At 31.2% G+C, this 25043-nt stretch overlaps 1 protein-coding gene, 1 long non-coding RNA gene and 1 pseudogene across 3 annotated transcripts; 2 read left to right on the top strand and 1 right to left on the bottom strand.

Annotated features, from left to right (window-relative positions):
* Positions 1-4766: 4766 nt before the first annotated feature.
* LOC107927635 (uncharacterized) lies at positions 4767-7018 on the bottom strand. Of its 2 annotated transcripts, none has more exons than XR_001692488.2 (2): positions 5618-7018; positions 4767-5343 (listed from the first exon to the last, which is right to left on the bottom strand). It is a non-coding gene; the product is annotated as an uncharacterized lncRNA (long non-coding RNA). The 2 variants fall into 2 exon arrangements; XR_005910055.1 differs by having other exon boundaries at positions 5403-6933.
* Positions 7019-9643: 2625 nt separating this feature from the next.
* LOC107927671 (glutathione S-transferase U7) lies at positions 9644-11684 on the top strand. Its single transcript, XM_016858780.2, has 2 exons — positions 9644-10033; positions 11237-11684. Exons 1-2 carry the CDS (start codon positions 9650-9652, stop codon positions 11594-11596), a joined length of 744 nt encoding a protein of 247 aa, XP_016714269.1. The 5' UTR covers positions 9644-9649; the 3' UTR covers positions 11597-11684.
* A 1100-nt stretch (positions 11685-12784) lies between these two features.
* Positions 12785-25017, top strand: LOC107927752 (uncharacterized; annotated as a pseudogene).
* Positions 25018-25043: the final 26 nt, after the last annotated feature.

The following is a 25043-nucleotide window of genomic DNA, read 5'->3' as shown; positions in this document are numbered from 1 at the left end:
AGGTGATTAAATATATGATCACCAAAGTAGTGGCATCCATCTAAAGTAGTTTTCTACCTTCCTGGGCTGAGTTCAGTTAAGTCTATATCATCATCCTTCCCTTGGCATATTGCATTCATTTTAGCTATAGAGTTATTTGCACAATTGGTGATTATCGTTTGACATTTCTCAATCTTCTATACTGGCCTAGTAGTCATTCTTCTCTCCTAACCTTTCTCATATGTGATCAACTGTACTGTTTTATTGCAGGCGCAGTCTCCTAACTACAATGCTACCCTGAAACAAATTTTTCCCAATATTCAGCAAATCGATTCTGAGGTATTTGCTTAGAAATTTTGGTAGGTTCTGGACTGTTGTAGTTGAATGTTCATAAATTTGCAATCACACGTGTAGTATGCTAACGGTAAACATCTCCAGTCCCTTGTTGTCTGGAGCTTGTGAGTTTGCATATGTTGCTAGGGGAAAACAGGGTTCTGAAAGTGATCCCTAATTCTTTGAAGGGGATTAACCATGATATGTTTATTTATTAAATGCAGTGTTGTTAATAATTGTTTTGAACATTCTTAATCTCTTGAATTGTTGACCTGTTTCCAACTTTTTAATAATATTTCAAGCTCTCTTGTAAACAATAATGTATGGCTTTCTATGTTGTGGGTCAGTCCAGAAATTCACATAAGATGCATGGTCATTTGTTAAAGAAGAAATGCAAATCCAAATTTTCATTTATAATTGTTGTACTAACCACATTTTACTCATCATTTCAATAATGGCTTCCATTTAAGGCACCGTAACAATGTACTAAAATTACTTGTAATTCCAATGCCAGGAGATATAATCAATATCACACATTGCTCTAGCTCTAAGCAGCTCAAAGATGCAAGATGAAGTTCTAGAGAAGTTCATAAACGCCACAATAAATCTCCGCACCTTTTTTAAGTAACTATCAACGAACAGAAAGGGAAATGAGAAGAAGCAACTATCCTCTGTAGATTATACCATTTCATGAAATGCAAATAGATGATCATGGGACAAGAAATCGACCAAATATAAAATAACAGAGAAATATGATTATTTAAAAGTATACAAGGGAAAATTATATATTTAATATTAAGAATTTTATTTAAAAGTATGATTATTTAAAAGTATACAAGGGAAAATTACAGAGAAATATGATTATTTAAAAGTATTCATTTAAGAATATTTAATATTAAGAATTTTATTAAATTGTATATTTTATTAAATTATATTTAATAATAATTATTATAAATTATATTTTATAGTATTATATATTATGATTTTAGTAAATTCATTTAAGAATATTTAAATATTAAGAATTTTATTAAATTATATATTTTTATTAAATTATATTTAATAATAATTATTTTAAATTATATTTTATAGTATTATATATTATGATTTTATTAAATTCATATAAGAATATTTAATATTAAGAATTTTATTAAATTATATATTTTTATTAAATTATATTTAATAATAATTATGTTAAAATATGATTAAATTATTTATTATTTATATTAATAATCTTATTAAAATTTAATAACAATAACAATAATCATTTACCTAAACAAATTTATGCTGAGGGTATTCTAATCATTTTAGTTTTTTCCATTATGCTATTACACCTCTATTCTATTCAACCAAACACAAGATTACTATTACGCCTCTATTCTATTACATTCAACCAAACAATTGATTTGCCATTACGCCTCTATTCCAATACAGCGAACCAAACGTGCCCTAAGGGTGTGCAATAGTCGGGTCAAACTGACTAAAGCAATTCAACGGGTCGATTTTAATTTTGTCGAGCATGATGTAGGTCCGGTAAATTTATTTTTGTTTTGGAAATCCAAAATTAAATAAAACTAAGATAGATGCAACTTAACAAGCAAATGTCTCTAAAATAGTAGAAAAATTGACAATAAAATAAGAGTTATACAATATCCAAATAATAACAACATAATAGTGAAATGACAGCAAAACAGTGAAAAACAACATGAAAATGTTTTTTTTTTGTGCAAATTCGAGCTGGGTCCAGGTAAAAAAAAAACCTTACTCGAGGTTTGACTCATTTTTTTACCTAAACAAGCCTTAATTTTTGTCCAAATATATTTCGAGCTAATATTTTTGCCTAAATTCTCTCACTTTTCAAGCAAGTCTTCGGGCTGGGTCACCCAACTCATGAACACCTTTAGTTTTAAAAAAAGAAGCAAAGCTTTCAAGTAACTTTTTTGAACAATCACTAATTTTTACCGAGATAGTGCTTGGAAAGTCATCTGATAATTAGATTTAGGTGTAATTACTTGTAATTACCTAAGAATGTCATGTTTTTATAAGCATTATAATTTATGGATCCCACTGAATTGGTTGTAATCGGAGCACCCCACTTATACTTTCCAATTTTTAGGGGACGGTGAGAATTAGAATAATTACGTATATAATTACACCAAAATCTAATTTTTTTTAAAAATTTATATTTTACAAGTTATAAAAATTACATCATAAGTATAAACACATATGATTATTTGATATCGTTGTAGCAAAAAAATTATATTATAAATTCTAAAAAAATGTAATATAAAAATAATCTATGTATCTTATAAAATTATAACAAAAATTATATTATTTAAATCCTAAAAAAATTCTAAAGTTTAAGTATCAAAAAAAAATTTAAAAGCGAAGATACCATATTAGATATTTTAATAAAGTATAGGGGTTGAACATGCCATTATCATTCTGTTTATCATTACAATTTTGGAGGAGATAAATTACACAATACTTGAATTTTTGTATTTTTGTTATTTGGATTCAACAGTGGATTTTAACATTAAAAAATATTTTTGGGATTAATAAGAATTTTTAAAACTTTTAAAAATTTTGAAAAAATTAGTGAGAATTTTTAAAAATTTTGAGAGAACTTAAATAAAAATTTCAAATTTTCTTATATTTAGTTTTGTTATTTTTAGCTTTGAGCTATTATAAGACCTATAAAAGGCTAGAACTATATGAATTTATTCATCAATTCAATATAAATAATATTTTCTCATTTGAGTTAAAAGTTCGTTTCTCTACTTGTAAGCGCAACATGCTATATTTAGAATCTTCAGATGATCCGAATGTGGGTTCGAGAGATTGAAGTACCATTTAGAGTTCATTTAGGATTTTTTAAAAAAGAATAAGGAAGAAAATATTTTTTATTAATGGAAAAAGAGTTTACTTTAATTTATTAATATTTTAAAATTGGGAGCTTCATATTAAATTATTTAAGAATTTTAAATTTTAAAAATAGTAATTAAAAAAAGTCAAACATTAAGTTTTAATATTTAATATCTTTTTAATTTTATAAAATAATTAATTTTTACTGACGTGACACACATGTATTGTCATGAATGTCACATAAACGTTAATCATTCCCATCATCAAAATTAACGGCTCGTTAACTTTTTCACCTAATTCTGGATAATTTGATAAAAATAAAAGTTAAAAAGCAAAATAAAAGAAAGGGGTTTTTCTTAATATTTTGTGGGCAATGAAAAAAAAAGGACTTTTCGCCTAAATTGACTTTATTCTTTTCTAAGTTGTGAAAAGTGATTTATCTTTGAAATGAAATTACAATAAAATCTGATGGAAAATTCAAAAAACAAATAGAATAAGATCTAAAATACAGAAAAAAATTATTTTCTAGAATTTAGGCATAATAATATTATTTTGAATATGGAGTACAAATAATTACGGATTAAGTGAAATAAAATGAACCTAAATTGTAAAGCTAAAACATATGTACACTTTTCTTTTATGGCTGGTTGATTTAAGGTCACAAAATCTTGATTGATTTATGTCACAAACCTCATTAATTTCCACTTTTCAAAAATAATAAGATATACCAAATTCGATCTTCAAATGCTAAATTTAAGATTTTTAGATAAATAAAATTGAGAAACCATTTATACATTTCATGGTCTTAACATTCACTCACAATTTTTATGAATGGCGGAATGATTTTCTGTTTAAATTCCGAAATTCAACATTATGTTCATTATTTTAGTATTTTCATGGTTCAGATAAAAATATTTTCTTATCACAAACTAGAAACCAATTCTTCAATCTCATCACTAATTTTACATAAAAGTTGAAAGGATAAGAATCAAATAGAAAAGTGAACAAATCATGTTTCATCTAACACAATCTTCTACTGCTCAAACAACTATCATAAACATAACATAATGCAGAATACAACAACTAAGGCCATCACCCATTTTTACCAAATCTGCTACACCCTTCCACACAACACAACACATCTCTCATATTGTGCCTTCTCTGTTTCTTAAGCTTGAGTGGAATATCATTCAAATGATTCACCGGAGATCCCTACGGCAATCCCAATGGACGGTAAAATTGCATTCAGATTCTTTACATTCTAAGGCCTGTCCATTGCAAACCTCACCACATACCTTACATGGAGGGCAATTCCAGATGGTTTTCACAACAGTGAATGGATGTTTATGGCTATAATTGTTCATTTTGCTCCCAAGCTTCACATATGGGAGATCCCCAACAGCACAATTGAGATGAAGAGAGTTATCACAATCAGCACAATAGTAAAACCAACGATTTGGCTCTCTTTCTTTCTCGCAGAGATCGCAGTAATGTTGAGAAGGCTCAGAATCATCAGAAAAAGTCAAAGTAAGAGGATATCAAATTAACTTGTAAATATAATAGGATTATCGGTAGTTCTAGACATTATAATATTCGAAATAAATATTGCAATTTTCAGCTTAAATTAAAATGAGAATAATGGATGATTATTTATATAACAATTTCTTCCCTAGAAATAAAAAGAAAAGTGAAAACAATGGGAGCAGCATCAATTGAAATGCAAAGCCATGCACAAAAGGGTAATCAATATAACACATGTAAAGTAGGGAACATCTCTCATCCCATGCACAAAACACCGTTTGTCTCGAAAAACTATCACCGACCCGAAACCCGGGCAACATCAGGATGTGAACTCAAAAGGTTGAGGGGGCTGAGGTTCATCATCGATGGCCATAGCTGATGGGGAATTCTGTTGACCTGCTGCTGATCCACTTGCTGGAGAAGCCACAGATGCAAGCGCTTTGGTTAGGGACAGTGCCTCCGGTTCATTAGGGTGCAGGTCTCTAAGAACAAAACCAGATGGCGCCAACTTCACGGGTGCATATTGGCTGTCTTCTAGAAACTTGATGAACTTCTCCTGAGCAGGAACTACTCTTGCTGGGTTAGTCAAAATCTCGGATGAGGGCTCTGGCTCGGCTTTCTTCTCAGGAGGACCATCAACCTAACCAACTGAAGGATTCAATCAAAACATGAACTAGAAACACTAGACAACAATTTGGTGGTTTTACTTCAACCAAAACCATTCAATGTTTTATGTCATATTTACTCCAGGATAATGCTATTTTCTCAACCAATTTGTGTCCTTTCTGAAACCTCAAAACTCTAATTTAAAAAAATTGAAAGAATAAAGAAAACATTTGAAACATGACTAATTAGCCATTGAAGCAAGTAAGCAAACCAAATTCTAAATTCCGCAAAAGAAACCGACTACTCAAAAGCTCACTTGAGAGCATCAGGAGCTGTCGCTGGAATCCTCTCATAAGCCTTCAAGCGAGCAAGAGCAGCTGCTCCACGCTTGATCTTGTGAGGAATCATCTTGCAATCAAAGCATATATCAATTACCATAAGGAAAGTAAAAGTGAAGGTGAGTTATAAACTTTACTTCATATATCCTGAAGCCAAAACATTGCCTTTGCACCATAAGATTCATAACCTTCTCAGCTAATGCATGGTTTTCACTAAATCCAGCAACAATAGCACCTCAAGCACACTCATACCACTCTCATTCATTTCTTCACTACATTTTCCCAATAACCAAGCATAACAATCTCACAGATCTCTAATAATAATAATAAATCAATACCAAACCCTACCAATCATTCATTTTGATATCAAACATAACAAAACTCACAGATTCCTTTGGTTCTTCACAATATATTCCAATACCCAAACCACAGAATATAACTTCAAATAAATAGTTAAAAATCCTTGGGAAAAAAAAATCATGATAAACACTTCCCAAATTACCAAGCGTAAAAAACCCAGAAATTTCCATCATTTTCATTCACATCAGCAAATAAAGAACTTCAAGGAACTTCAAAAACACACTTGAATAAACCTCGAAAAGAAAAACACATCCACGAATGGTACGCTGGAGATCTTAGCAGAAGGCTTAGTGTTCATACAACTAATCCACCCGACATGCAAATCTCTTCACATCTCACCACCACTAATTTTTGGCCATTCAATAACTCCTTGGCCAATATGGAAGCCAACCTTCCTAGAATGTGATGCCTTGCACTCACCGCTACCCTTTTGGCACAGATGCCTGACACTGAAACCATCTCTTCTTCTTCTTCCTCTTTTGCTTGGTAGCTTAGCTTAGGCCAGCCGCTGCTGCTCTTTTTAATGGAATTGGCGAGGCTGACCTCGTTTTTGGAATGGTTATTCATATGTTGGCGCTTATGGAAGAGGTGGTGGGATATAAGTTTATCAAAGCCGATAGCTTCCCACGCCTGCATGCTTGGGTCAAGCATTTCAGCGAACACCCTGCGATCAAAGAAAAAATCCCTGATTTACACTGAAGTAGTAGACTTTTGAAAATAAGAAAAATTTATAGGAAATCTGAAGTCTCAACATAATCACAATAAAAAAAAAAGTATTCTTGATAGTTTAAGAACTAAAAATTGGGAAATAATGCAAAAAAGGATTGTGGTTTTCTGTGACTGAAAATTAGTGTTTGATTTCAACATAATCACTAGAGTTATTTTTTTGGTAAATGATTAATATTTGATCTGGTGGATAAAAATGATAGCTTTTTTTTTTTAATTTTAAATCAACAATTCTTAACTAAATTCAATATGAAAATTTTCTGAATTGAGTAAAAAAATTTTAAATCAAGTCGAGTTAACAAATTTTATTGTTTAAATATATAAGTAAGATTGATGCGTAAACATTTATTAAAACAATGTAGTTTTATCTTTTAATTTAATGGTTAATTTTTAATTTTAGAAATGGTAAACATTTATCAAAATAATATAGTTTTGCCTTTTCTTATTCAGATTTTTAGATAACTTTGAATTGTGTAATTCATATTTGAGTTAAATAAAAAATTTTGATTGCTTTATTCGTGTTTATTTGAATAACTCGAACTATTTAATTCAAAATTTAAATTTTTTATTAAGTTTTTCTAATCGAATCAGATTTTGCTCACTCCTATTCATGGGTTCTTGAAAAAGCTAAGCGATAAAAATAATGTTAAAATATGCAATATGTCCATCTAATTTTTATAAACTTCGAATATTTATTTTATTTTTAGTTATTTAATTATTTTATTATTCATATTTTAAATTTTAAGTTCAATGGATAGTTTTATTATTTTTTATTAAATGATTAGTATGATGTTTTGAAATAAAAAAAAATATTCATTTGGTAGCAATGCAACTAAAAAAGTAACAACTTGAGTTTATCAAAATAATTTTAATAATTGAATTTGAATTTTAAAATCTAACAAAATAGAAAAATTAAATTCTTAAAAGTACAAATACAAAAATTAAATTCTAAATTTACGAAAAATACTCAAATTTATAACAATTAGATTGGGGTTAAATCTATTACAATATTATTCACAATTTAGTTTTTTTAACAACCCATTCAATAATAATTAAATAAAAATAAAAATTTGAAAAAAATTTACATAACCAATTGAACTACTATCTTTTAATCTCAATTTTTCACAATAATTTATTTTATTTTCTGATTATATATTACGAATTAAATCTATTCATTAATAAATTTTAGTTCAATTGAATGGTTTAATTTTATTTCGACCACAGTTGAATTGTCCCCAAACTCAATTAATTTAAGATGCATTATGAAAAAATGATTAGAAACTAGATGATAAAAATACGTCAATTTTTGGTATTAGATTTTGTATTTTGCATAAACGTCTATAGATTTAATATTTGTACTTTAAGTTGATCAATTTCAGCTTTTAATTAGTTTTCATTCTTATACTTTTTGAATTTTACAAATTTAGTCTCGTTCAAACAATAATAATTAAACTATCGGGATAAAACTAGATTTGCTCATGGGTCAGGCCACTCGATTCGGCCCAAAGACCCTCCCGAAAAGTGAGAGGTTTTGGATGAAAATATAGGCCCGAAAAATGGGCTTGGGCAAAAAGTAATGCCCATTTTCTCGTGTAAGGCTTTTTTTGCCCGACCCGAATATGTAAATTTTTTTTATTGTTTTGTTGCTATTTTCTTGTTGTTTTTTTTCACTATTTTACTACCATTTTACTAGCATATTTTGTTGTTATTGTATAACTCTTATATTATTATTAATTTTGTTACTATTTTATAGTCATTTACTTGTTAAGTTGCATCTATCTTAGTGTTATTTAAGTATACATATTTTTTTAAAATTTATTTTCAATTTGTTGGAAAACATTTATTTTCATATTTTTAGTATTTTTAATGTAATATATATATTTTAAAAATTATATAAAAATAATATAAAAATTAATACGGGCAGGTCAGGGTCGGGCCCGGGTTTTAGCATTTTTATCCAAGCTAGCTTGGACAAAAATTTAAGTTCATTTTTGGGTCAAACCCAGGCCCGAGCCTAAAAACGAGTCTAAAATTTTAGTTGAGCTTTGCTCGAACCCGACCCAACCCATGAACACCTTTAGTTAAAACTATTCAGACATGATAAATTTAAATCTAGGACACCATAATCTTTAAACCCTTATTTGTTTTTTCATATTTTTTCATAAATAAATCTTTTCCATAATTTTTTAGACACATCATAGGCTTGTCAATTCCATAATCTAGTATTTATTAAAGGTTAAATTTTGCTATTAGCCATTGAATTTTGAATAAATTAGTGATTTGATCCGTGCACTCTAATTTGGTTATTTTTATCCTTATACTTTTTGAATTTTGAAATTTCAGTTCCGACTCAAGTAGTAACTATCAAATTCATTAAGTTAAATTCTGCTACTTCTAAAATTTTATGCACCCGTAACAACATGTTAGTTATGCTATTTCTATATAATATTCATAAAAAAATCATGTTATTTCAATTGATGAATTTAAAAACTTCTGTTTGAATCAACGCTAAATTTGAAAAATATAAAGATTAAAAAATCAAATTAAAAAATATAGATTAAATCTACAATTTACGCGTAGTATAAAACTAATAATATAATTTAACTTAACATATTTAATTACCACTATTTGCATCATAATTAAAATTTCTAATTTTAAAAATATAAACACTAAAATTAACCACTTTAAAATTTAAAAATAAAATTCACAATTTAAGGACTTAATTGCAAATATTCTATTGATTATGTCATGTTTATCCTAGTTATCAACATAGAGAATATTATTAAGGTTAATAAAGGTGAAGAATAAATTGCAGCAAAGCATAGCATAGTCATTTCAGTTGCATCATCCATGACGCAAATGATTGGGGTTGAAAATTCAATCCAAGACAAGTGTCTCCATTTGTTTGAAAAATAAAACCCTTAATGCAAAGATTGAAAATTGCATTTAAGCTAACCAAGAACAACCAAACCAGAGACCAAACATCACACACCATGGATGATGAAGTGAAGTTGTTTGGATTTTGGGCAAGTCCTTTCAGTCTAAGGGTCATTTGGGCTTTGAAACTTAAAGGTGTGGATTATGAATACATTGAAGAGGATATCCCTCACAATAAGAGCGAGTTGTTGTTGAAGTACAACCCGGTTTATAAGAAGATCCCAGTGCTTGTTCATGGTGGAAAGCCAATTGCAGAGTCATTGGTTATTTTAGAATACATAGATGAGGTGTGGCCACATAGTCCTTTGCTGCCGAAAGATGCTTATGAGAGATCCGTAGCCAGGTTTTGGGCCAAATTCATTGATGAAAAGGTATGTCTTATCAAGATGTTTTGTTTTGTTCTTCGAAGTTGGTCGTGTGTTTCCTTGTTATTGTCCTTGCTCTTCGATTGATTTACTCTTTTTTCTTTATTTTTTTAAGGTACGGTTTATGTTTGTTTCTAAGTGATTCATCTCTACTCGAATCTAAAAATTTAATTTAATTAATTTAACTTAATTTGATCATAAAAAGTCAATAACTTAAATAAGTGTTAATTGAGAGTGTTAAATTAGCTTTGAATTGGATCAATTTAGGTGAGATTAGTTCGAGTTTTAAAATTTTGGGTTATTTTGTGTTCGGATTAATATTGAGATCAAAATATTTCAAAATGTTTTAAGATGGATGATTTTTTGGGTTTAGTTTTTTTTCTTGGTTAACTAGTTAATTTTTTGGGATTAAGTTATATCGGGTTTAAGTAAAATTCAGGTTATTTGTTCACGGGATTTTGTATTCATTTTGAGTTTGGGTCATTTTGCATAAGGATCATTTTAAGTTCAAGTAATTTTTTTCGAATTTATATTCAAATTGATTGGAGCAATTTTTGAGTTCGAATGAGAATTGATAGGTATAATTCACCTAACGCAAACTCGAAAATGTATCAAGCAAGTAATTTAAAATGAATCAAATAAAAATCACTCAATAAAAAAAACCAACTTGAAACTTGAACCATAAAATGGCATGAATTTCAAACAACTCAAATCCAAAAAAATTGAAACTTGAAATGATAAAAAAAAAATTAAACTCGAATTGACATGATCTAAAATCAAATTTATGCATCCAATCGACAAGTCTAGTTTAAAGACATTTGTAGAGAGATCGATGATTAGGAGTGTTCAAATAGTTAACCGAACCGAACTAATATTAACAAAATTAACCAACTTTTTAATCCTTTAATCATTAACCGAACCCAAATTTTTTTCCAAAAAATTAGCTAAACTAAAATTTATATGTTTTTGTTTTTTGATTAAAACAAGTATAAAACATATATAAAAATGAATTAATTACCCGGTTTCGAACTGAATTAACCGATAATTAAACTTTTAAAAATCATTAGTTGACCTCCGACCGAATTAAATCAGTTAACCACCCGATTAATCAAATTGGATCGATTCAATCGGTTAATTTAGTTTTAACCGAAATTTGAACACTCCTATCGATTATATTTGACCCTAACATTATTAATATTATGCTTGCAGATTCGACCAATGTGGGAATTCTTTCATAAATTCGGCGAAGAACAACAAAAGGCAATCGAGAACAACTTTAAAATTCTGAGAACCATTGAGGAACATGGTCTTGGAGACAAAAAGTTCTTTGGGGGCGACCAAATTGGCATAGCTGATCTTGTTTTTGGAATGGTTATTCATTATTTTGCGCCTATGGAAGATGTCATGGGAGTGAAGTTCATTAAAGTGGATACCTTCCCACGCCTGCATGCATGGATGAGGCATTTCAGCGAACACCCTGTGATCAAAGACAATGTCCCTGATTATAGTAGAGTTGTTGATTATCTTAAAGGATATCTCGACATAATCAACAGAATGCAAAAGGGTTGAGACCTTTTTATATCATTTATTTATTTTTAGGTTAAATTTTGCTATTAGTTGATGTATTATACGAAATTTGCAAGTTTTAGTTCTTTTACTTTGGCCTAATCTTATTTCTAATCTAAATAGTAATAATTAAATTTGTTAACAATGGCGGAGTATAATAGAGACTCACGGGTTATGCCTTAAAATGGTAAAATTTTAATTTAAACCTTTAATAATTTATAAAATTTTAAATTAGTAATAGTAAAATTACACTTTGACTCCCAAAAATGATAAAAAAATTAATTTAACCCTTTAAAAATTATAAAGATATAAACTATTAAAATGATGAAATTACTTTTTTACTATTGTAAAAATATACAATTTTATTCTGCCCAAAAAATTCAGGCTCTACCACTGTTTGTTAGGTTAAATTCTTTTAGTATTCCTATACTATGTGAAAATTGTGAATTTAATCTTTATTCTCTGATTTGATCATTTTCAATATTATGCTTTTTAAAATTTGAAATTTTAGTCATTAACTCAAATATCAACGGTTAAATTATTGCAATAATCACGTGAAAATAACAAGTTGACACTGCATTGCATATGTAATAATATGTTTGCAATATAAAATTTTACATATAACAAATTAAATTTATTTATTATTTTTTAAAATAAAACATAGCTAAGCACCATCCAAGTCCTTATAAGTTAGACCTAGATATAGATATTTTTAATTTAAATCGAAATGATTGAAATTATTATTTATTAATTAAAATATTTTAATTAATTTTATAATTATAAAAAATATCTAAATAAAAACAAAGTTAAAATATGCCGTAATCTAAAAGTTTTTATACTCTTCACAAATTTAGAATTTAGTCTCTATACTTTTATTTGGACCTGAATTTGAAAATCTAAAAAATATAGAGATTAAATTCTTAAAATTAAAAAAATAGTGACTAAATTTTAAATTTATAAAAAATACAAGGACTTAATTCATATTTTAGCCTAAAATTTTTTTCGAAGCGCGTCAAAGAATTGAATCTAGCAAAGCTGCTAAGGATTGAAAGTCCTAACTGAAGCTGTAACGGTCACCTCTTCTACAGAATTCACGCATTCAAGTAAAAAACAAAAAGATGGACGGTTATACGCCACGTGTCACTTCTTCTTTCTAAAACATTCTTCGCGCATTACGTGCCCGTGCACGATAAGTCAACTAAAAATCCCTTACAAAAATCCAACTTCCCCTTCTCTTTCCACAAAATTACACAAACTGACACTGTTGTTAGCCCCAACAATGGCTACTCTCTCCCTCCAACCTCACTACTCGACTCTCCGATTCCGTATATTCCACCTCAGTAGTTTCAATCTCAAAGCTGTGCCGAGATTTTCCCGCCAAATTTACGGGAAAAGAGTTAGGGTTTCGACGAGTATTTCGAGAGGAAATGCGAAGATTAGAGGAAGATTTGGAGGGTTGTCGGTTTCTTGTTTCTCTAAAATGGATGCTGAGATTGAGAAGGTTTCATCGGAAGAGCAAGAAGAAGAAGAAGAAGAGCGGCCTCCTTTTGATATCAATCTTGCTGTTATTCTTGCTGGTTTTGCTTTTGAAGCTTATACAACTCCGCCTGTAAGTCATTCATCTGGAGAATTCCAGTTTTTTATTTTCTTTTGGTTTTTCTGTTCGGTTTCTGAGGAATTGTTAGGAAGTTGAAGTTGGAATCGTTTGAATTATGAATTTTAAGCAAAAGCGGTTTGAATAAAAACTAAAATGATAAGTAGCATGAAGAAACGAAAAATCGAATTTTAAAAGAAAAGGAATGAGACTACAATTTTACCTTTAATTGTTATTTACATTTTTAATAATTTGTTCGTATTTGGTCAACATATTGCTTTTTAGCTAGTTTGAAGAATTATAAATGGAAGAAAAAATAACCGCCAAACGGAACCTTAGCTCTAAGAAGGTTATTTAGGTGTCGTTTGGCAATAAGTTGATGTTTTCCCTCGGTTGGATGTGTTTTCTTGTCAGGAAAATATAGGGAGGCGTGAAATTGATGCTGCAGATTGTAAGACTGTTTATCTCTCAGGGTATGTTTTGGTTTTCCCCTCAGTAATCAAACACTAATTAGATGTCTGTGTAATTTGTTTAAAAGAAAATTGAATGCTGATTTTAGCTTTTAACTTGATATTGAATCGTTGTGAATGCAATGCAGGTCATTTGTACGAGAGATTTATGATGGCCAATTGTTTATAAAGTTAAAAAAGGGTTTTGATTTCCCTGCTATGGACCCATGGGTAAGTTATTAGGTGAAAATTGGAGGCTTATCTGCTTGTTTGTTGTCCGTGACACACTTAACCAAATCTTTTCGAATATGCCTTCAGGGAACTAGTGATCCATATGTTGTAATGCAATTGGATGGTCAAGTTGTCAAAAGCAAGACTAAATGGGGGTAAATCATTGGTGTTTTGATGTATTTTAGAGCTAATCTGTATATTTTGGAGATTAATACTTTCAAATGAGGATCGTAAGTTGCATATTTTAACATTAGTTAAATAGCAGGAACTTTTGGCAAAAATTAAAGTGACAATGCTATTTGTTTCTTTCCATTTTTTGGTCTTTGACAAATTGTTACAATTTAATGCTCTGCACTTTTATTCTCTACTGATATATTGTACTTAAGCTTAAGCGAAGGCTATTGCTTACTAGAGTAGTTGTTAGGGTGATTCTTTTGCTGTTAGACACGCAAGTTATGGCCTGAATTTTTTTCTAATTTGTACACCTCAATGTTTAGGATTATACATATCAGCTGTTTTTACCGTTAATCTAGAATTTTGATCATTTACAGTCAACCCATTACTGTTTATCTATTCTTAATTGTGGCATTTTAAAGCTATTTATTTATTCTTAATTATGGCATTCTTAAGCGACTGTGTAGTTATAAAGTAGACATTTGACCTTTCAAATTCATATATTGTTGGCTGTATGATTGTAGGACAAAGGAGCCAACGTGGAATGAGGACCTCACCTTTAATATTAAACTTCCCCCTTCGAAATATATTCAGGTCCATACTCAATCTCTTAATATCTCTAGTTTCATTTTTCATTCTATTTACTTGTTTTTCTTTTGGTAGTAGCTTTTCGTTTAATTTCTCTAGGTTCTTAGTTCCATTTTTATTCCTTTTGTTTTAATGAAGCATGGCTGAGTCACTTCTATTACTACCTATTATAAAGTTACTATTCCTGTAAAAGACTTATCTTAAAGAGTGACTTAACTTTTATAAGTTTAAAAACATGTAACTGTTAGCAACCTTTACTGGTGAGAAATAACAGATGGTTCCTGTATTATAATGCACCGGAACAATTTCGTTATTTTTCAAAGCCCATTATTCTTATGTAGCACATGCTGTAGGCACTTCTCATCTCCAGCTTGTCTTTCTACACCAACTAAATCAAAATGCATATGCGAGCCCTTCCCTAGAAAATGAGTTTGATTGTACATCCTTGATCATACTGCACTTCCTAAACGACATTTCCCATTGGAATAGATAGATGAGGAATAATTATAGATCAAAGTAATCTATAAATTTTGGGTTAAAAATATGAAAATCAAAAAGTTTCCAGCATATTGTGTGTGCTTTGGCAAAATTCACAGCTGTTCCATCCAATGCGTGTCTATGACCATCTAGCATGCTTTTGTTGCATACTAAATCTAATGCATATATGGCTTTTATTGCTACTTTCTTTACCATCAAGCATCTATCTTTGAAATTGTTTTGCTGAATAGCAACTATATTATATACCTCTATTTATCAGCCATGTGTGCATCGATGACTTTATTGCAACTTCCTTCACCATTGACTATCAATTTTTGAAATGAGTTTGATGAATAATCAGCATGATGGTGATTATCATGTTCCATTTTCCACTTTTTTAAGAGGCATTTCCTAATGATTATATATCTGTAATTATCTTATATATGATCATCACGATTATAGTTGTTCTCTTTATGCTTGTATACATGTGTGTTGATACTTGCTTAGCAGAGTATTCCAAATTAAATGATGTAAAAATACCAGCTACAGTCATAAAATTCACACAGTTTATAAAGGGCATATTTCACAATGTTATTGGATCATAGTTTATAAGTTTGTTGCAAACTTCTGGTTTAGTACTTTAATGAGCACCATCAAACTTCAGGTTGCTGCTTGGGATGCAAACCTTGTGACTCCTCATAAGCGCATGGGAAATGCAGGCATTAGTCTAGAAAACATCTGTGATGGTAGGAATTTGAACTTCATGTATGACTTGGATTTATTATATTAACATGCCTTTAGTTTTCATATTGCTGTATCTAATTCAGCGGATTATTGATCATCCAGCAAGCTTGTTATTTTTCTATTATAATTGAAATTTTATGGTGTTCGTGACTTGTTGTTAAAGTAATGCTTTTAGGAACTAGACTACAGTTTCAATGTCATTATCTACAGGCTTTACTAATGTTGAGCACACTAAATTTCAAGTTCAGAGCTGCATTTTCTTTTTCTTTTTCTTTCTCTTTTTTTAGATATCATCAATTAGAATGGGTGTTTTCTCCAGGAAACTTGCATGAAGTGCTGGTGGAGTTGGAAGGAATGGGAGGTGGAGGCAGGTTGTAGCTTGAGGTATACTTCTCTGGCGCTATTGTTGCAATGCATATATGTATATATTGGAGAATATTTCCCTGTTTCCAAGAGAATGGTTCAATGCCCTTTCGAATTGGGTTCATATCATGCTAGGATAACCTATATTGAAGTTCTGAAAAATGTGCGCTTATGTATATATTGGAGAATATTTCCTTTTTTATAAGAGAATGCTTCAATGCCCTTCTGATTTGGGTTCATGGCATTCTAGGATTTGAGAACTATAATGGAGAAGTTCTGAAATGCTTCCTTCATATGAATTTTAACATAAATTTTAATGCTTGTTTTAGTCTGAAGCATTGACCATATAGATATTACCATTTCAACTCTTCTTGGAATATCAAATCTGTATTTGAATTTTTAAATTTTGTGGGAAGATGGGCTCTTTGTATTTTGAGACTTTTCTTCTATAGGAAGGAAAGGTTTATGGTATGGTTTCCTTGTAGCATATCAAATAGTTCACACACACATGAAACAACCTGAGGAAATGTCTAATTTTGTGTCTTTCTTCTCTTTACGTCAGTTTATTTGTAATTTCAGTCATGAAAAAGGTTCTCCTAAATTTAGGTTTATGTACTGTTGTAATATTAGATTCCTTAGACACCTCAGAAATCCTATAGTGGTTTGAGGTAGCTTCCTCAATCAAGACTTCTGGTAATCCCAGAATATATATATTTCTAGCAGATCTGGTTCAACAGAAGTTTATTTTTGATAAAGGTCTAAATCAAGGAATAGAAATCCTTGGTAAAAGTACCATGGAGGCCCTTATACTAGGAGTCAAATTGCATTTTGCCCCTTTGACTCAAAAAATGGGAAAATTAGCCCATGTAGGTTAGATCAAAGAGTAAACTGATCCTTCCGTTAAAAATTCCATCCATTTTTATTGTTAAAAGCTAGTCCCTAGACGTCAACAGAAGGTACACGTAGCATGCCACATGTAACCATCTGATTATTTTGTCAACCATGCCAGTTTTTAACTGAAGAAATTGCTGAATTTTTAACGGAAAGAGCCAGTTCAATCTTTGATCTAATGAACAGGGACTAATTTGCCCATTTTTTGAGTAAAGGGGCTAAAATGCAATTTGATTCCTAGTACAGGGTCCTCTATGGTACTTTTACCAGAAATTCTCCAATATAACAGAGTTGATAAAAAATAATTAGCACTAGCTATAAGTTGCACATAAACATCTTTTTCATTCTGTATTGGTATGCTTCTTTGGATGTACATGCTTATATAGAGTAGAAGTTTTCTTCTTGAAAATTTTCTTTGACCTCGCTATATCACATTCTCTGTATCCATCTTCCCCTTCGTTTTCATTGGAGGAAGCTTTTTCTTATGAAGGGCCAAAACTAAGGAAATGCTTTTAGCATTTCACATGGTTTTTAAGTGTTGATGAAGGGGTGCCTAATATATTTGCTTATTGCTGGTGAATGGCATGTCAGGGAGCCTTCTTATTGAAGGTAAAGATGCCTGCTTCTTTCATTTGTTAACTTTTCTTTTTCACTTTTCACTTTGACTTATTTCTTTCAATTGCTATTTCCTCTTTGATTTGGCTTTTTTTTTTTAAGTTCTTTATACATGCTCTGGTCGTTTCACATTCTTTCTCTCTAACATCTGTTTTGATGATATGTTTGCAGAAAATATTGTCAGTCTTCAGAAGAAGGCAGCAGGATTCAAAGTGATTATGCCCCTAGAAAGAGTGCTATTTTTTTCCAAACATTAGAGAACTACTGGAATGTAAGAGTAACTTATAACCAATAGACCAATAAGGGGAAATCTTGTTGTTAAAGGCTTTTAGGAGATGGAGAGCAAAAAGGATAAAATTCTCAAATGTATCGGGTTGGTTATCATAAAATGTTTTCAGTTCCTACCGATTTCCAATGGGCTGCATTGTTTGGTCTTTCTAATTCCTAGGTTTAAGAGACAAAAATTTGGGAGATATAAATTCAATTTGATTGGTCTTGATAGATTATATGTAGAATGAAGACATGGATGAGAAGTTGGCCAGTCTTGTACCTAGACTTGTTTATCATTTATCTTGAGAATGGTTTTTCTTGTAGTGTTCCCATTACTTCTCTTATCAAGTTTTGGACCTATAGTTGTCATAGTCATCTTCATAGTGAGCTAGTGGGCATAACTATATATATCCAATAGATTAGCAACTAGTGGTTATATTTCAAATAATACCTGACCATATAACTAAAGACATCTCATTAGGATTACTTCTGCTAAGATATAGTTTATGGGGAACCTTGGTAATGATCATTCAAATATATTTTATATGATTTGGGTTGTTTCATCTAGGAATCAATACATAAGGTTCTGAAGTATAACTTATGGCTATATGAATTCTTTTGGAGTATAACAACAGAAAATTGTCCTATTATTTTAAGCAAAATATATCTGATATTTGGAATATTCTAAACGGTCATGGTTTTTCAATTTCAAAGAAAGGCTTAGTTGAAGGATGTATTGGCACTCCAGAGGAGCACCTGCATACAAGCTCATGATTTTGCTTGTGCTTATGGGGTCAACTACTAGAATCAAATTATGCATGGAGATGCTTGAACTTGGCGGGAACAAGTAGATAATAGACATGCATATAGAAAGTGGGAAAAAAAAGTTTTAAACTGAATATCTGTTTGGAGTACTTAAAATAAGTAAGATGGGTATCTATTTTACTTGCCTCTTTTAAGAACTTTTAATTATCAATGGTTCTGTGAGCAAGTTTAGCAATTAGAAAGTTTTTTGATAGAGAAGGCAACGAGTTGTGGCTCCTCCATGAAAAATAAACTATGATGCTTAAGTTTTACAAAACTTCTTTACTGTAATATGGATTCCCTTGGTGTTCAGCTGCCACCATTCTTGTGTTTCTAATGGAAAACTTTATGTACTTTTCATCACATATTGTCACGTAGATTGAATCATAGAACCACCTAATTTTGCACATGCAAGTAAAACTTATGTTATGTATTGCTTGTACTTGTGTCTGGTATGGATACAGGTTAAGTATAAGAGTTTTGAAGAGATTGAGGAAGAGAAAATTTGGTGGAAACTCCCCTTTGTTTCAGAATTTCTTCGGAGAAATGGATTTGACTCTGCTCTAAAAATGTTTGTTGGTAGTGAGTCTGTGTCTGCACGGCAGTTTGTGGAATATGCCTTCGGACAGTTAAAGTCTTTCAATGATGCAAATTTTTTGAAGGAGCGTTTGTTAAATGGTAATAAGATTGGGGTTGAAGGTGTCAGGAATTCCAATGATTCTTCTGTGTCAGAGATGTCTTTCTCACATGTGGAAAGTAGTCCAGAAGCCACTTTTAGTAACACTAGTAACAACGGTGAGAATAATTTGGAGGAGTTCCAATTGGATAATTCTGGCATGGCTAATGGGCAGAACGCTAAACCAGTAGCACAAATTGGTAATATGCAGTTTGATAATTACTTCTGGAAGAACTTTGCAGATGTTATCAATCAAAATGTTGTTCAGAAACTTGGAGTTCCTATTCCTGAGAAATTAAAGTGGGATGGATTTGACTTGTTAAACAAAATTGGCCTGCAGTCCCAAGAAATTGCACAAGCAAAATATATTGAATCTGGGCTTGCAACTCCAGATTATCAAGATACTCAAGGTGATAATGTACCTGAATCTGGGTCTGCAACTCGTGAAGATCCAGAAAATAAGAACGATAAAGCGATTGGACCACTTACCAGTAACACTATACAATCTTCTCTTCCAGACATAAACAAGGCAACGCAGGATTTACTAAGACAGACAGATTCCATTTTAGGAGCATTAATGGTGTTGACTGCTGCAGTTTCTCAGTCCAAGAAGGAAGGACAGGAGAATGAAAATAAAGAAGACTCCTCTACTAAAGTGGAAACCAGTGTCTCTAGGTACAGTGGTGGTGAGAAGCTCCCTAGAACACTGGATGGTTCAGTATTAAATGAGAAGAAGACTGAAGAAATGAAAGAACTCTTTTCAACTGCTGAAAGTGCTATGGAAGCCTGGGCAATGCTTGCCAGTTCCCTGGGCCATCCAAGTTTTATCAAATCAGAATTTGAGAAACTCTGTTTTCTGGATAATGAAACCACAGATACCCAGGTGAACCTTTTATCTCGTCGGAAATAAGCTCAGTTTTCACTGTAATTTCATATTTTTGAACCTGTATCTTTCGCAGCAATTCACTATTTGATTTCATAGAATTTTTGAACTTTAGCACTAAGTTGAAGATACCTGCAGGCTGCAATTTGGCGTGACTCAGCAAGGAGGCGATTAGTTGTTGCTTTTAGGGGGACTGAACAAGTGAGTTTCATCTATCTATTCTCAAACTGAGTTGAATTTTTTAGCTTTTGCTTCAATTAATTATTTATTGACCATCTAGGCAAGATGGAAGGACTTACGGACAGATTTAATGCTTGTTCCTGCTGGGTAATTTCAAATATCTATCCTCTATTCCTTTCTAGTTCTCTTCCTGAAAGTTATCTCTGTTGTAATAAACATGTTTTCTTACTAATTGAGTCAATCTACCTATTCATAATGTAATTTGACTTACCCTTCTTTTTTCTCTTGATCACCTTTAGGGAGGAGGGAGGGGGAATAGCACAATGTTGAATGTACTTTGTCTTTTAAATATCTGACCTCATTAAATCTGCAATGTTACTCAGTAGTGTTGAAATCCAGGCAATGTTTCATTATAGTTCATTTCCAAGTACTATTCTTTTGAATCGTATTGAGGTCAATAACTTTTATTCTTAGAAGTTTTGTAGATAAACAGTTCCAGTTTCTATTTTTCCTTGGGGAAACATCATTCACAATGAAATCTAATTTAGAGAGGCACATCATACAATGTTTTCTTCTGATACTAACTTTTATCCTCCCTGTGTAGGCTAAACCCTGAAAGGATTGGTGGAGACTTCAAGCAAGAAGTCCAAGTATGATAATATTTTCAGACTTTGTTTTTTCATTCAAAGACAACATACATGAGATGCATGTATTGTTGATAACTGTTGTTAACTTAATTGCCTGAATAAATAGTGATGCTGACGAAATTTTTGCAGGTTCATAGTGGATTTTTAAGTGCATATGATTCTGTTAGGATAAGGATTATCTCCCTCATCAAGGCATCAATCGGATATATGTAAGCATTACTGTTGTCAACTTTTTTCTTAGTTTCTTTTCTAACGTTCCAATTGAGGCGTAAATCTAACATGTTGATATTTAGTACAAAAAGTTTTGCATGTATCCATAAATCTCTATAGGTGTTGTTTTGCTTTTCTTTATGTGGAAATCTTGATTAGTGCCTTTCAAAAGTTTCTTCACTTGCTTTGTAGCTATTATTATTACTATAAGTTAGCTATCGCGATGATATTGGATCTCTGACACATCTCTCTGTAAGCTCTTGATAAGCCTTAATATAGGATAATAGACATATTTCAGTATTTGATTCCATGGAAGTAGAAGGTTAATGTTATTGATGTTAAGCAGAAGGCTTTCACACTGCATATTTGAAATTATAAAATAAAGATTGGTTATTTTATTCACGGTAGTTCTCTGTACATGTTTGTGCGACAGAGATGAACTTTTGGAGCCACAGCACAGATAGCAAGTTTATGTGACCGGTCATAGTTTGGGTGGTGCACTAGCTACTCTTCTTGCTCTTGAACTTTCATCAAGTAAATTAGCAAAGTAAGTTTCTCTCCCGTTTCACTTAAGAATGACATTCTTTATTTGTTCTCAATGTACTCATGCGATTCAAAATGTACAAAGAATAGCGGAGAAATTGTTTGTAGAGAGAAACTAAATTTACATCTATTAAGAAGAAAAATGAAACTAAATGTATGTGTAAATGGGAGGTTAGTTTCCTTTTCAAGCCTCAACTACTTCAGTACTTGAAAAATTGGTAAACCAGAGGACTCGCATGCAGTAAATGCCAAAACTCGCTAATTAGTCTCTGTTGCTATTATTCAGGCTTTTCAGTTTTCATGAATGTGTCAATCAAAGACTGTAGAAAGCTGAATTTCACTTTCTTTTCATAATTGCAAGCTTTTGGAAATTATCTCCTCTTTGTAGTCTAAAGAACTAATGCTTTCTTTATATTGGGAAAGGAATAGTGTATTGAACTTCCGACCTCATTTGTGTTTATCAGATGTGGGGCAATTTCAGTGACTATGTATAACTTTGGTTCTCCTAGAGTTGGTAACAGAAGATTTGCAGAAGTATATAATGAGGTAACAGAATATTTTTCTCCAGTTTCCTTTTACTTATTGAAGTTGGAAAAGTTATTCTGTCAAGCCATATTATCTTATCCTTTTTTTTTCATTTATTAAACATTTTTCCCAAAGAGTTGTTTTAATCATTTCTTTCCAAATGATAGCCTCTTGAAAATTTGGCACTCTGTCCGTTTGGTGCTTGAATTGAAATTCTTGCTTCCTGATGCATGGGAAAATGCACATATTGAAATTTCTAATATCAGTCTGCTCAACTGATCATGTTGTTTACATATATATTTTATCTAGAAGTTCGACACATCATTGGTTAAGGTTTATGCAATTGAATACATACCTTTGCAGAAAGTTAAAGATAGCTGGAGAATTGTTAACCACAGAGACATTATACCTACAGTCCCTCGTTTGATGGGTTATTGTCATGTGGCTCAGCCTGTTTATCTTGCTGCTGGGGAACTAAAAGATGCTTTGGTGAGTTTTTATTTTTTTATAATTTGAACCCCCTTGTGGCGCAGTCATTATATGCAAGTGTTGGTTACTGTTTATAAATTATATGGACAGGATAAATGACATGAGAGCTGAAGTTGTGATTAGACTTTTAATTTTGACGAGAATTACTTACGTTTGTTGATTAGACTTGGTATTCTAGCAGCTTTCATGAGAAATTTCACTTTTGGGCTTTGACTTCTTGATTTGCCTTGCCTTCTCTCTTGCTTTGCTGTTGTTGCTGATTTATTTTGAAAATAACAATCGACCAAGCAGAAAATCTGTTTTTCCAATAATATTTGAATATGGTTTGAAGTAGACATCCATATCTTGTCACCCGTTTAAAATTCTTAAATTCGCTGAATCGAACTACTTAATATGTTGGTTGAGAAAATGTAATCTTTGTTGGCTGTTATATTTCATCTTCATATTTTGATTCCTTTTTGTTTTTATAAGTAGCTTGACCAAACCAAATTCCGTTTACTAGTTTTTCATTTTCTATTCGTTGACTTGCGCTATAATCATTTTCATTTATTATTCCTTGTATTATTTTTTTTCATCTCCACAAATTCTTTATATAGAATGCTTTGTTTATTACCCTTTTAACGCGAATAATTGATCATTGCTCATGATAGTTTATGCATGCATCTGGTTATAATTTTAACATACGTTTTTTCAGGAAAATATGGAGCTTTGGAAAGATGGTTATCAGGGTGATGTTATCGGGGAGTACACACCAGATGTTCTTGTTACTGAATTTGTATGTTTCTTGTTGTCTAACCTTTTCTTTTCTTTTTTTCTTACTTTTTTCCAACTTAGTAAAATCCTAAATACTATCCTTAGTCCCTAGGATTAGCCTCAGACCGTAAAATGAATGAGTATACATGTGGTTATATACCAAGAAAAGAAATCTCGATATTTCCACGTATCATCACACACTAATTATGTCAGTTATCGTAGTGTAATTTCATTTGCATATGTTTCAAGGCCTAGTCTAGGGACTAGGGAGTATTCATTTTCTTGGTAATTTGATACTAGCCTGCTAGATGTAAGCATCAAAACCATGTGTTGTCCTCAAAAAATCAAAATCATGTAATCCAACCAGAAATCGATTTCATTATAGCAGTTAATTAGATTGTTTTTGGTTTAAAAACTTGATAGTGGACATAGATTGCTGAAATTGTACAACACTAAAGAATGAACCTATTGAAGGACCTTTCGTTTTACCGATCTTACCCTAGTTGTGATGCTAAATAAAGCACAATTGCATAACATGATTCATAGTAACACTAAACCTAGCACAAAAGGCTTTATTTGTTTGTTTGTTTGTCAAAGTGACTACTTTGTATATATCAATCCTGGAACATCAAGACTTTTAATGCAACTCACTGTTTCAAGCTTGCATCATTATCTATATTGCTAATTAAGATGTCATGGGATCTTTTTGTTTAATATTTCCCATCTCTGAGTTATATTTTACATAAATTATCAATTGGGTGTGGACAGATGAAAGGAGAAATGGAACTGATTGAACAGATATTACAAACTGAAATCAACATATTTCGTGCAATACGCGACGGGAGTGCACTTATGCAACACATGGAGGATTTCTACTACATCTCACTGCTAGAGGTACTATAATTCTTCATTTTCATTTAATTTTCTTTTTGTCTTCCTCCCAGGACTTTTGACTAAGGCTGTTCGATCAAAAGCAAGAGGCTATTATTCAATTATTCAACCATTATGTCACTCTGCTAAATGTTGAAACTGGCTTCTATTGCTTTCTTCAGACTGTGAGATCAAATTACCAAACAGTTGCAAGCTCGAGGAAACTTGAAGAAGGAAGCAGCCAAAGCTGATAGACATTTTTTACAACAATTATCAGAAAGTTATAGCGGACCGCAATGAATGGCATCCTTCAGGTTTTTCCCCTTTCTAATTATATTTATTGTACAGTGATCAATTTTCATAGAACTAGACTAAGTTGTTTCTCTTCTCTTTTATATATCGTCAGACTTTTTCTTTTTCCCTTTTATATAATGGTTGACTTAAAATATTTTCTTTCTTTTTTCCCCCCTCCCC

This window comes from Gossypium hirsutum, chromosome D02 (genome assembly GCF_007990345.1).
Source record: "Gossypium hirsutum isolate 1008001.06 chromosome D02, Gossypium_hirsutum_v2.1, whole genome shotgun sequence".
NCBI lineage: Eukaryota > Viridiplantae > Streptophyta > Magnoliopsida > Malvales > Malvaceae > Gossypium > Gossypium hirsutum.
The sequence above is the reverse complement of the archived record's forward strand: the minus strand, read 5'-3'. Positions and strand labels throughout refer to the sequence as shown.

What these genes read in the sequence shown, in the direction of transcription:
- LOC107927671 (XM_016858780.2), top strand. Translation starts at nt 9,650, where the DNA reads ATGCAAAGATTGAAAATTGCATTTAAGCTAACCAAGAACAACCAAACC. An exon ending in CCAAATTCATTGATGAAAAG is followed by an intron (nt 10,034 to 11,236) that starts GTATGTCTTATC and finishes TTATGCTTGCAG; the next exon opens with ATTCGACCAATGTGGGAATT.